At 30.8% G+C, this 12997-nt stretch overlaps 2 protein-coding genes across 5 annotated transcripts in view; one reads left to right on the top strand and one right to left on the bottom strand.

Annotated features, from left to right (window-relative positions):
- LOC134707486 (centrosomal protein of 70 kDa-like) overlaps positions 1-2170 on the bottom strand; it is a 31606-nt gene extending 29436 nt beyond the window's left edge. For 2 of the 3 annotated variants that reach the window (XM_063567254.1, XM_063567256.1), the window contains exons 1-2: positions 2090-2170; positions 638-688 (exon numbers count right to left, since the gene is read on the bottom strand). In XM_063567254.1, the coding sequence (XP_063423324.1) occupies positions 638-688; positions 2090-2125 (87 nt within the window). In that variant the 5' untranslated portion in view covers positions 2126-2170. Of the gene's footprint in view, positions 1-637; positions 689-1790; positions 1944-2089 lie in introns of those variants that run through there. The other variant, XM_063567255.1, reaches the window with a different exon arrangement.
- Positions 2171-2251: 81 nt separating this feature from the next.
- On the top strand, positions 2252-12014 carry LOC134707497 (fas apoptotic inhibitory molecule 1-like). Of its 2 annotated transcripts, none has more exons than XM_063567280.1 (5): positions 2252-2335; positions 6801-6958; positions 7516-7738; positions 9076-9125; positions 9731-12014. In XM_063567280.1, exons 2-5 carry the CDS (start codon positions 6839-6841, stop codon positions 9878-9880), a joined length of 543 nt encoding a protein of 180 aa, XP_063423350.1. In that variant the 5' UTR covers positions 2252-2335; positions 6801-6838; the 3' UTR covers positions 9881-12014. The 2 variants fall into 2 exon arrangements, with proteins under 2 accessions (XP_063423350.1, XP_063423348.1); XM_063567278.1 differs by having other exon boundaries at positions 2321-2409.
- The last annotated feature ends 983 nt before the right edge of the window (positions 12015-12997 follow it).

The following is a 12997-nucleotide window of genomic DNA, read 5'->3' as shown; positions in this document are numbered from 1 at the left end:
TAAATTTTCTTTACATGATGCATTTTGTTCTGCAGCTATCAATTATTAAATGTGTAAATTATTGATTAAATGTATTTACTTTGTGTCATAGATAACATTTATTGATTCACTGAGCGTATGTTCAATTATTTGTGTATGTCTTTTGATTGAGTTCAGTCATTTCAATTGATATTACATAGTGTCTTTTTATGTTGTGATGTTACACTATTGTTTCAGGTAAGGATGAAGGTTGGTACCTATTAAAAGGTTTAAACCTGCTGTATTTGTTAGCACATGTCTGCAGTCAGGAACGGAAGTTCAGTGGTTGTTGTTTGTTGATGTGCTTCAAAAGTGTTTCTCATATCTCCTTTTTTTGTATAGATTAGCCCTTTATATATAGCTTGCTGTTCAGTGTTGCTGTTGAAGACCTATAATGGTTAACTTTTACAAATTGTGACTTGGAAGGAGAGTTGTGTCACTAGCGCTCGTACCCCATCTTGTTAAATCAATAAAACCAAAAATTATAATTATGATCAGGTTATTACAATCATGAATGATGAGTTTTGTACATATATTTTCCCTAGAAACACCCTGGCAGTATTAAATACATATTATTTTTTTCTCAGATATATTAAAATCAATACAGAGGCAAATTTACCCGATAATTTGATGAAATCCTCATGTCATCATTTTCATAATCAACATCACCCTGAAAATAACAAAGCATAACATTTTTAATCACACACAAAAATACCAAATAAGTTTTCAATATTTCAATATTAAGATTAAATTTTGACAAAAGAGGTTTCTAATTACTCTGATTCTGTCTGATTTTTTACTTGATATGTGATTTTTAGGCAGACAAATTAAAAGCAGCATGATGGAATGTCCACGTCATACAGTCTAAAAGCTGCTAATAGTTTTATTGTTGGACATGTACATGATAGCAGGCATATTATCTTCTTGGCTTGGCAATCATGTTGTTAAACAAATGTATTCAAAATTCAAAACTTTTACATGTTGACACAAGGTTCTCAAGACATAGCTACCAGACCTGTACGCAACCACTCCAAAGGGGTCTCATTTGGGGGTTCCAATCCCGGATCCCGCTTACTGGTTTGTCAGATTCCCGTATCCTGCTTACTGGTTTGTCAGATTCCCGTATCCCCCTTACTGGTTTATCAGATTCCCGTATCCCGCTTACTGGTTTGTCAGATTCCCGTATCCCGCTTACACTATATACGTAACCAATTCTCATTTTTTTGTCATTTCCCGGGTCCCGCAAGACCTCATTTCCCTTTTCACAACAAAATAATTTGACATTCACGTTTTGCGCTTACGAAAAATTGGCAATCCTGAGTCACGCTCAGACCCCAATAAGACCCACTCCAAACCCCTGAACATTTTCTCAAAATGATTGTAATATTTGAAGAGGAAACCAATAGACCACTTTGGAATTGGTTTGCATTTCCATTATAAACTTTGGTTTTAGTGAACATTATTCTGAATGAATTCCATGCGTCATCACTACTGTCCCATGTTGGTCCCAAACCAATATACATGTACATGTATGTGCTAAAATGCCTAATATAAAAAATTTAAGTTTTATTCAGTCATTACTAATACAAGTATTTTTTAGATAATACCAGTGTTATTCTTGGTGTTCCTTAAAGGAAGTATAATACATACAGAAGAAGAAGATTTGGTCATTAATGTATTACCCCTACAGTAGTATTGTAGCAAGTTATATTAATTTATAATACTATTGATTATTTTGCATGTAAAATTGTGATTTAATGTGATATATTTACTCTGTGAGGCATAATGTTGATCAACGTTTCGGTACTTCTTAATAAAGAAACTTCTTTTTCTAAAATAATTCCATAGCTGTCTAATAAGTATTATCAAAGTTACGGATAGGAAACATGTCCAAGCAAGTGCCTGAATAGGGCCCAGAAATTCAAATTTTAGCGGGCACTACTGACATCAGATTGTTTGTAAGCTTATCAGGATATGTTACAACACCCATCTTTTTTAGGTAAAATATGTTCAAAACTAGCTTCTTATAGTATTATTAGAATTGATTTGTACAATAATTTCAATCAAATACCATTTTTTCAAAATATCTGTTTCCAAAAGCCGCCATTGTTGTTTACATGTGCGACACTGTTTTGTTTACAAACATTTCTCAATAATTTAAGATAAAAAATTCCAACATGAAATTTTAAATTTCAAAAATAAAATTAATAAGTAAATTTTCCATACCATAATTTAATAGTATAAACCGTGGGAAAATATTTATAATTGGATCGAAATTCACTGCGGCTCTATAAAGTAACAAGTGCCCGGATTTTGTGTAAGTGTTGCCAGGCAGACCGTTTCATTCTTCTTCGCTAAAATCTTGTGTTTTCTACATTTTTTTGCTTTAAGGTAAAGTGAACTTTTAAACCTGCTTAACAGTAACAGTATTTTAATTGTATACAAAATGTAACCTCTGCACAAGTTTTCAGATCCTCCTAATCCTTCCTTGTTGACAGGTTGTCCACACAGTCATAGGCAAATGTTTCTGAATTTTGTAATATATACCTGTGTTCATTTGTATAAATACCTCAATATATCATGAAGATCCCAATACACATTTGAGAAATTACGCTCAATCACGATTTTTTGTGATATATCAGTTCTGCGGTTGCAGTACATGTATGTGTTCTCCACATATCCTACCGTAGTCTATAATCGCTCTTCATGTCAGTTCCTTAGGACTTTGTTAAAGTGCTTTTTACACGAAAAATTTCCGCATTGATAGACATCATCACGCTATTACCAGTGTAAAAAATTGGTTCAATGCAAAGAGATGATATTCTGACCATAAGTAAATATTCATATAAAATTCTATTGATGTAAAATTTCATGGTTAATAATGAGGTTTCCTTTTGAATAGACCCTCAATTTATTCAAAGCAATATCATACATGTTTGTCAGACAAACATATAATATAATTGCCTTAAAAACTAAAAAAAAACACCTAATTGACACCGCATTTTTGCATCTGTCCCAAGTCAGGAGCCTCTGGCCTTTGTTAGTCTTGTATTATTTTAATTTTAGTTTCTTGTGTACAATTTGGAAATTAGTATGGCGTTCGTTCATTATCACTGAATTAGTATATTTTTTTTAACGGGCCAGCTGAAGGACGCCTCGGGGTGCGGAAATTTCTCGCTACATTGAAGACCTGTTGGTGACCTTCTGCTGTTGTTTTTTTATTTGGTCGGGTTGTTGTCTCTTTGACACATTCCCCATTTCCATTCTCAATTTTATTTGAGAAATTTGATTGGATAAATTGATTCAATGTGTCACTTGGTTTTGCACTGTTAGAATTCAATGTAAACAAACTGGGTCAGCTGCTCCAGTATGAACAATAATGTACATTCAGTGACTGAGAAACATTTATGATTAACCAAGCTTGACATGTACAATGCACAGTATTATAAAAAAAAAAGCTAAGCCTACAGAAAAATAAAATAAAAAATGTCCTTAAGTGCACTTCTTACTATCATTAAGGGACGTATGAAGCTGCTGTTCCACAGCTCCTTCAGAATTATTTTTTTCCTGCAGCGTTTTAACAAGGACACAGTGTTTTTAAAGATAGTTCTGCAGTGTGTAACTGTTTGATAACTTTTGAGATAATTATCAAAATTACACCAATTAAAAACACTTATTGATTGACTCCAGTCTGTCCTTTACAAAATGTTTTGCATTTGTATTCAGATGTTTTCTCTTATGATTCTAATCCTGAACCACTTCAAAAAGTATCCAAGAAAAATATTTATATCTATTGGAAGATGATGTTTGCAATTCCATCATCTGAAAAGGCAAATACAGGTTATTCATGACTTTCCTTATTGCTTATAATAATACTTGTTTTATCATAGATCTACATCAAATTGTCTTAAAAATTATGTATTCAATGCCTATTTATGTTGCTGGAATCTTTTGAGACAGACCATCCAAGTTTAATAGTCAAATGTAAAAAAAATCATCACATAATCACAGTGAAATGGCAATTTTGATACGTTTGTATCACAGTGATTGATACATTTGTAATATAATAGTTTACAGAAAATAATTACCAGGCCAGCCCCTTCCCCGACCACATATAACAACCCTCTACACTTTGTCCATAACTTAATTGACCTCGTAGATATACAGTCAGGGGTAGGTAGACTAATCTTGAGTAGGTACATGTATTTCAATACTAATTAAAAATTATAATTGTTTGATATCTTTCTTACATTTGGGAGTGCTTCTACTTCTTTGGGGGAATCAGCAGTGAATACAATCTATAAACACACCTTTGGTTAATATTTTAATTTCAAAAGTGAGGGTACAAATGTACATTGTAGGTGAAGACAAAATATGTCTGAGTGAATTTAACAAAGTACACAATGTTTTTGATAAGTTCATTACGTTGAAGGCTTTCTGTCTAGTATGATTTCATCATCAAACAACTAGAAATGTTGCAAGTTGAGTGATTGTACATTAAATTTCTTAAATTTGAAATGACAAATGCTGACTGACCTATTATATTTGTTCTGTTTTATTTTGGTGATCATTAATGATTATAACTGGATGACCTTTAACAATGAGTTGTGAAATCAGTTGCAACTGTTGATACACTGGTTCATAAACTTGATCACGAATACAAGACTTACAAACATGCCAATATTGCTGAATTTTTTGGTTTACTCCCTACAGGGGTTATTGCCCTTAAAGGAATACATGTATGTTTTACTTCTTTTAGATTTTTGCCTCTTACATGTATCTCAAAAACTATGATAAATTGGTAGAAATTGTAAACATAAAAAATTAGCAAATTTTTGCCTATTATCTTGGAAACTAATAAATGATCAACAAAACATAATTTACAAAATTGATGATATAAACAAAACCATTCAATGACACCTTAATGGAGATTTTACCATTTAATGAACAATTTTGACTTTAATTTTGGTTTTTGTTTAGAATTTCCGAAACTATATACATGATATATAAAAGATAGAAACTGTATACGTAAACATTATAAATGATCAGCAATACATTACATACATGTACATGTTATAAATTTGATAGAAGCCTCTTGTTTATAAATAAATGGGACTTTCACAAAACTAAAATTTGCATAAGGTTTGGTTGATTTTACATTAAGGTAAGAACAAATTCTGTAAAATTATGGCTGAGTGTGTATAGAACAACTGACTTTTGTTTGTGCAACTGTCAACAAACTTTTTTGCATTAAGTCAGTCTTAGTTGACATGTATGATTTATCTGCTCTGGTCTGATGTTTTTGCAATGACTTCTAGCATATTTTTTTCTTCTTCTGAAGCATCAATTGATTCAATTTTGGCTGGACTATATTATTATCAACATGATCAATAGTCATTGACAATTTCTATCATAATTATAGACATGAAAAATTACTGCTAAGTGTGTTGGACGCCTGTCAGACTCCTGGATTATATTGTGAGAGACTGAAAACTAGGTGTTATTAGATGAGTGATAATAACAAATGACAATAGGTGTTTTCACAACTACGATTAATGCCCTTTAAGAGAACCCGGTTTTTACTGGTATGATTATTCACACTATTTAATAAATTCTGTCAGTTTCTGTATTGATTTACTCATGTGTGTGTATTCAATTCTTGAACTTTATTGTCAATTTATAGTACATGTATTAGTAAGTAGATTATGTTCTGTAGAATTTAATTATATATATATATTTTATCATGTTTATGCAAAACCATTCTTTAACAAAAGTGAGAATTATAACGTGTCAGCATGATAAAATAAAGTATGGTTGTACAAACAACTTTAATGTATTTGTGTTTATACCTTGGTACAATTTGAATTAAAATCTTTTAACAAGTTTATTTTTATGTTATACATTTTAGCTGTTGGTAATCGTAAAATTGTAATTGTAATTATCTATATGATATTTAATGTGTAAATGTAAGAGAAAAAGATGTTTTGCTACAAGATGATCATGTCTTGAACTAATATACCATGACAAAGATGACAATGCAAGGAAAATATATTTGGGATAGGAGATATGCTCATATACATGTTTATCTTTATTTTGTAATTGCCACAAACTGTTTATATGGAAAATCATTTATACTGGAAAGGTCATATATATTATAGATATTTATAGATTATCGTTGATTATCTCAACGAGATTGATTTTCTCACTTGAGCTGGTACAGCAAAAGTGAGAAAAGCAATCGAGTTGAGATGACCAATGATAATCTGTTTATCGCTATTTTACCTTTGACGACGTTGTCAATTTCAATGTCAATTTCGTTAGCAACGCCACATGGCCTCCTTAGTTTCTAGCGATAATTTTTCCATCTCAAGCGAGAAGCATGATATGAAAATTATCACAAAAAAGCGATATTTATAGATTATCATTGATCATCTCAACAAGATTGGCTTTTTCGCTTGAGACAGGACGGTGAAGCGAGAAAAGCAATCCATTTGAGATGACCAATCATGATAATCTGTTTATCGCTATTTTACCTATGATGACGATGTCAATTTGATGTCAATTTCATGAGCAATGCCACATGCCTTCTTAGTTTCTAGCAATAATTTTCCATCTCAAGTGAGTAGCATAATATAAAAAATTAATACGAAATAAGATCGAAGAAAAAATGCACAAAATACCAATAAAATGATTTATATAATCTTTTTTAATAAAAAAAAATCTCACAAATTTTGATTTCTGAAAAATGCATAATAAAATTCTGCTTTATTTTTTATTCAAAGGTTTTCTGTAGAAATAGATACAGCAGACGACAATAACAATGGCAGCATCAGGTGACCTTGTAGCAGCATGGGATGTCCCTTTACCAGATGGAGTACATAAAGTAGAGTTTGAACATGGAACTACCTCAGGGAAAAGGGTCATAACAGTTGATGGAAAGGTACATGTAATCTCAGAAAAAAGGGGGGGGGGAAAGGAAAAAGAAAATAAATAATATCTAACTTATCAATACTAGGTACTTGAAACAGAAAGATTGAGCACAACAAGTGAAGCAACTTGTTGATGCAAAATAATTCTGGTGCAATATTATGAAGGGGATAAAATTTACCTGATGAATTGTTTTATTTATCCTGTTTCAATTCATTACTTGTTAAGGCAAATTTTCCCTTATGAAACTTTACACAAAGATATAAATATTGAGCTTCATATATGATAAAATAATTAATATAAATGCATAGACTTTTTACAATTATCACTTGTTTCATATTATTTTAAGGTTTGGTATGTGCTCTTGTGCCGATCTGATGGTCAAGTACTTTACAGATTATTTTTTGTATCGTTTGTTCTTCTGTTCAGCTGTAACACCAATGTCTCGGGTTACAAGGGGGATTGAGTACTCACCAAGATTTTTAACCAAGCCACATTCATTATACGCCAGTGTCTCAAGTCAGGAGCTTGTAATTCATAATTAATCATATGTATATTGTTTATTTTCAGGAAATTTATAGAGAAGACTGGATGTTCAAACTTGTTGGAAAAGAACACTTTCAAGTAGGAAATGCTAAATGTGTAATAAGTATAGACGCTGTCAGTGGATTTGCCTACGAATATCTGTTAGAAGTGAACGGAAAGCCACTGAAAAAGTTTAAAGAAAATCAGTCAAAGATACAAAGAGCCTGGTGTTTAAAGATTGCTGGTCATAATTTTAGAGTTTGCTTAGGTTTGTACTGATAAACGACATTTTTTACAAAATTTAATATATTTTTCCATTGTTATCAATGTTTACAAATTTGATAATCAAAATAATATTCTCAATTGTTTTGCATGATCCACTGTGTGTTAAGTGCTCAAATGACAATTTTGTAATTTTTGTTTAAGTCTAAAATTTTAACATAAAAATAGTTGAATTTTTTGGTTTCCATTTTCTTACTATTGTTTGGGTGGTGTCACTTTTACTGTTATGGCCCGAGAACAGTTATTTCGTAGTGCATTTCTTTTAGACAATAAATTCAACTTAAAAAAATCGCACCTGCTCTTTCTCAAAAAGATTTTTACAGTGTAGTGTACAACCAGTGAGACATATAATATCAAAATTATAGAAACTTCTACCAGCTCTAACTCAAAATATTGACAATTCTGTGTTAAGAGGGTGTAAAATTCAGTTTGACAGCTTCAGACGCGATAAAATTTGACCTTTTAGAACTGGACCAATTCACTACTAAACATAAAGATTCAGCACCAAAATTTTTTTGACATGTAATTACATCCCCCTACTTAATATTTCATGCATTTAATATCAAGAAATAAATTGGGAAAGTATATCAAATAAAACATGCAAGTTATACACTGTTTACACTAGGGACTATATTCGTAGACAAGAAAACCAAAGGACGATAACTGTGTCCTTGGACCTTATGTCCCTTTAAAAATAGAAAATCTGTCGTTTCTGTTCTCTTACTTTAGTTTACCATGACCACATGTGATCAAACTTATACACAATTCTTATTACCATAAAACACAGATCAAGTAGAAATATGATAGGTGTCACTTTTACTGTTCATGAGTTATGCCCTCTACAAACATAAAAAAATGCTAATTTTTTTGTTTTTGTTTTGTTTTCTTACTTAAGTTTGCCTTAAATAAATGTTATGAAACTTATAAACATTGCTTATTTCTATAAAACACGGATCAAGTTGATATTTGGATGGCTTCTTTTTTACAGTTTCCTTTTTATGTCCCTTTTATTATATTATATGCAAGCAAGGAAAGCAAGGACATCATCTGTGTCACATTCTCCATTTTCTTTCAGTTTATAGAAAGGGTTCTTCCTGGTTTAAAAAAAAAATAAATGCTTTGAATTTTCTTGATGATGAGATAACTGATTTATTATTATATCTTCATGTTTCAGCAGGAAAAAGACTAACAAACTGAAAAATGATTAAAAACATTTGTAACCATGCTTTTGAAGTGTCAATATCAGTTGGAAAAAAATATGCATACATACTTGTTTCTGATTATGAACATAATTTTATTAGTTGTATAATTTATATTTTTCAGAAAAAAATACTCTATATGTTTATGTGAATGGTGACAAAGTTGACACTTTTGTAAGTTTATGTATTTACTTTAATTGAGTTCATGAGTTTTGGTGAATAATCATTGAATGTCAAACATAAAATTCAATGTATGATATGATTTGTTAAATGTAAATGTATTTTTCATAATAGCAAAAAATTAATGAAAATTGACACATTTGCTTGAAGGCAATGAAGGGTAAGTCTAAGAATGGATTGATTGATTAAGTGATCGTTGCTTAACGTCCAGTGGCAAATGTTTCATGCATATTCAGGACGATTGCAACAGGCCACCTACAGGCCCTCAAAGAGTTGTAGCAAGGGTTCTTAACATGCAAACAGTGTGGCACTCTCTTTACACGAGACATCAGAATTATTGTCCCCATTCTGACCGGACGTGACTGTGAACATAATACATCCCACACAGCCAAATGGACGCCCCACTTCTGCAAGCGTTTTACTGTCGGTCGGGAGAAGACCAAGTGACCATATTTCTATTCCCAAGTCACCCTTGGAGGGGTCTAAGAATGGATAATTTTTTGTTAAATTTGAAGTGGTATATATAGACACTGCATTTTATGTTTTTTATTTTTTGTTCAAGGTTATGTAGACTTGAATGTCTTATTTTCTTTTTACAGGGAGAGTTTACAGATGAGGGAGCAGAGACTCATTTTGAAATAGGAGCTCATTCAGCTGTCATAAAGGGCTATACAACAGGAAAACGTAAAGATGGTGTACAACATAAACTTTTTGTAGATGAAATTGAAATTCCAGAGGCAAAAGAATAATGATCTGATATAATAGCCTATTAAATCTAGAAAAGATCTCAATTTATATAATACAATGTTTCAACTGCAATAATTTGTTCAACTTCTATGAATTTAACACAAAAGGACCTCCACAATCTGTGTACAGGGGTGTTTATATGAAGTTTATATAGAGATCTACAGTCAAGATATTACTGAACAATATCTCTTGTTGGACAAATAGTATTATTGCTTACTCTAGTCTTAATCTAGATACAATTTACACAGGGTTTTAAATTAGTAGGGAATTATATTTATTTTTTTTCTATCGCCCCAATATAGCCTTTTTGTGCTATTTAAATGCAGCGTAAAGCAACCAACAATCAATCAATATTTTTTTCTGACTCATGGATGCATATTATAATCCATGCATGAAATGTGTAATTAGAATTTGTATAATGTCAGTATTTGACAAAGAAAACAAAAATTTCAGTTCTATGTTTGCTATTAATTTTTGTTTATATTTAGTGTAGCTTATATAAAGGGGAGATAATTTTGGTTATACTGTGAATTCCTGTGATATTGTGTGAATGTTTTAAATGTTTACAAATGTGTTTATAACTATCACTTTGCTATTTGTTTCTGTGTCAAAATGTTTTATAATTAATAGTTTATGTCTACTCTTATATGAAAAAATGATCATCTGTTCCATTCCATGAAACAATAAAACATTCCTAGTTAATGTTTCTACTCCATGAAACAACAAAAACATTCTCAGTAGATGTTGATGAATATTATTACAAAATGATGATTTACTATAAATCTGATATCAATTGAATTGTTATATTTTTATGTATTTTAATTATTATATTTTGTACAGGTTACAAAAAAAATTATTTGTAATATATATAACTTATGTTTTGCTCTATATGTTACTGAAATACATTGGATCATTTCACCATCATTGCGTGAATCTGTCCATATTGGTACATGTGTATTGAGATATGAAATATGGCAACATAAATTGTATGAAAATAGACTGGTATCATAGTCATATAAATGTCATTTTACACCTCAGGGCTTTATTTTTTTATAAACTGACCATTTAAAAATATATTCAAGTTGCAAGTGGTAAATTGCCCACATTAACACATATAATTGTTTTAGTACTAAAATAAGGAGATGTGATAAGATAGAAATGAGACAACTATAGGCCACTGTATAGCCAATTCAATGATTTGCTATCCTGAAAATATTGATATATTCTAATGATTGCTTATAGTAAAACTGGCACTTTAATAGATTATTGGTAGAATTTACTAAAATATAAGAGCCAAAAAATCATTTTCATAGGGTAATGCTGACTAAAAATGTAGGAAATCATCTTGAAATGTTGCTTGTTTACATTTCTATCAACTTTTGTCACTTTGTTGTGATGTCATTCAGTAATTTATATGTTTTTTCTCCATTTTTTGAAACTGAACATGCCTTTCTTTAAAACTGATCTTCTAGATATGTATTTGTTATTATATATAAACTAGTTTTGTCTTGATCAGCTGCTGTTTCTCATTGTATTTGTGTCTCAAGTTATTTATTACTTTGAAGGAAAGGGGTTTATTTTTTTAGCCATATAGCTATTGCAATTGTTATAATTTTCCTTGTACTTAGCTTTCTGTATTGAAGATGTGTGATTCATTTATTAATATTAATAGCAGTTACATACAAATATCTTTTGAGTCTTGACCAGTATAAAAGTAATGTGAAAATGATTATTTTTAAATGATTCCATTGAGATTGTGCTTCAATTAACTGCATAGTGCTATCTATGCACAATCAGCATAATGTAAATTATGGAATACTGCAAACTATACACCCTTCTAAGATCTAAAGCACTATAAGTAATCTCATTCTCATTAAAGTTTTGATTAAACAGTTATGTTGAAGGGGGATTTGATAGCAAGTATACAAATTTCTTGTGATTTGAATAAATTCTTGGTTTCCTACATCAGCTATTAACTGTTTACACTTAATCAGAGCTGGCCTCTTTTATATAAACAAAACAGTTGTATGTATAACTGTTATGAATTTTTAAAATTACATTGTTATACATTCTGCATTCCACATTTGTAATTTTGTTGTTATTTTTTGATAAAAAAAAATACATAATCCATACATGCTTGGTGTTTACCTTTATTGTCATCCCAGAGCATTGATGTCAATGTGTCTATTGTCATCTTTATCAAAAACTCCTATTATGATATACAACTCCAAACCTGTATGCAGATTTCAGTGAAATCATAATAATTGAATTTATATGTCTGTATTTTTTCCCTTTTTTATGTCCCTGCTATAGTGAAGAGGGCCAATGTTGGTTTCTGTTCTCTAACCAAATGTTATGAAACTAATACAAAATGTTTATGACCACAAAACACTGATCAAGTTTGAATTTTGGTGGCTTTACTTAAACCGTTCTCCTTTACAAATGGAACAAGAGGCTGTCACAACGACAGCAAACCGGATTTATTATCATTTATTTGTGTCCTGGCAATATCACAATAACCGTAACTCATGAAAGGTGAAAGTGAAAATTGTCAATATCAAATTTGACCTCCATTTTGTCATCAGTATCAACATATTAAAATTTGCATAGCTGAGCAGGAGTAAATGCAACAACAAGAATTGAAACACCATTTTTCAATCTTTCAAGAACCATAACTCCTGAACGGTAAAAGTCAAAATCAAAATTATTGAACTTGACCTCCATAGTTGTCAGTAACAATATATTGAAATTTGAAAAGATTTGGTTGAACAATTCATGAGTAAATGCATGGACACGACTGGAAATGCCATCATTCAAGATCTATAACTTCTAAACGGTAATAGTCAAATGGTTCATGAGTAAATGCAAGGACAACATTTTACATCCCGAAATCAATAATTGACATTTTTGTCACAAAAATCCGGTTAAAAATTGATGAATTTTTGTTTCTGTTCTCCAATTTCATTTTTCTTCAACCAAATGTTATGAAACTTTAAAATATACACAATGTTTATAACCACAAATACAGATCAAGTTTGAATTTTGGTAGTGCTCCTTTACAAATGGAATTTTTTTCCAGTTTGCCTCAACCAAACGTCATCTAACATACTTATTACCAC

Source organism: Mytilus trossulus, chromosome 2, assembly GCF_036588685.1.
Source record: "Mytilus trossulus isolate FHL-02 chromosome 2, PNRI_Mtr1.1.1.hap1, whole genome shotgun sequence".
Taxonomy (NCBI): domain Eukaryota; kingdom Metazoa; phylum Mollusca; class Bivalvia; order Mytilida; family Mytilidae; genus Mytilus; species Mytilus trossulus.
Note: the sequence above shows the minus strand (reverse complement) of the source record. Positions and strands in the feature narration are given on the sequence as shown.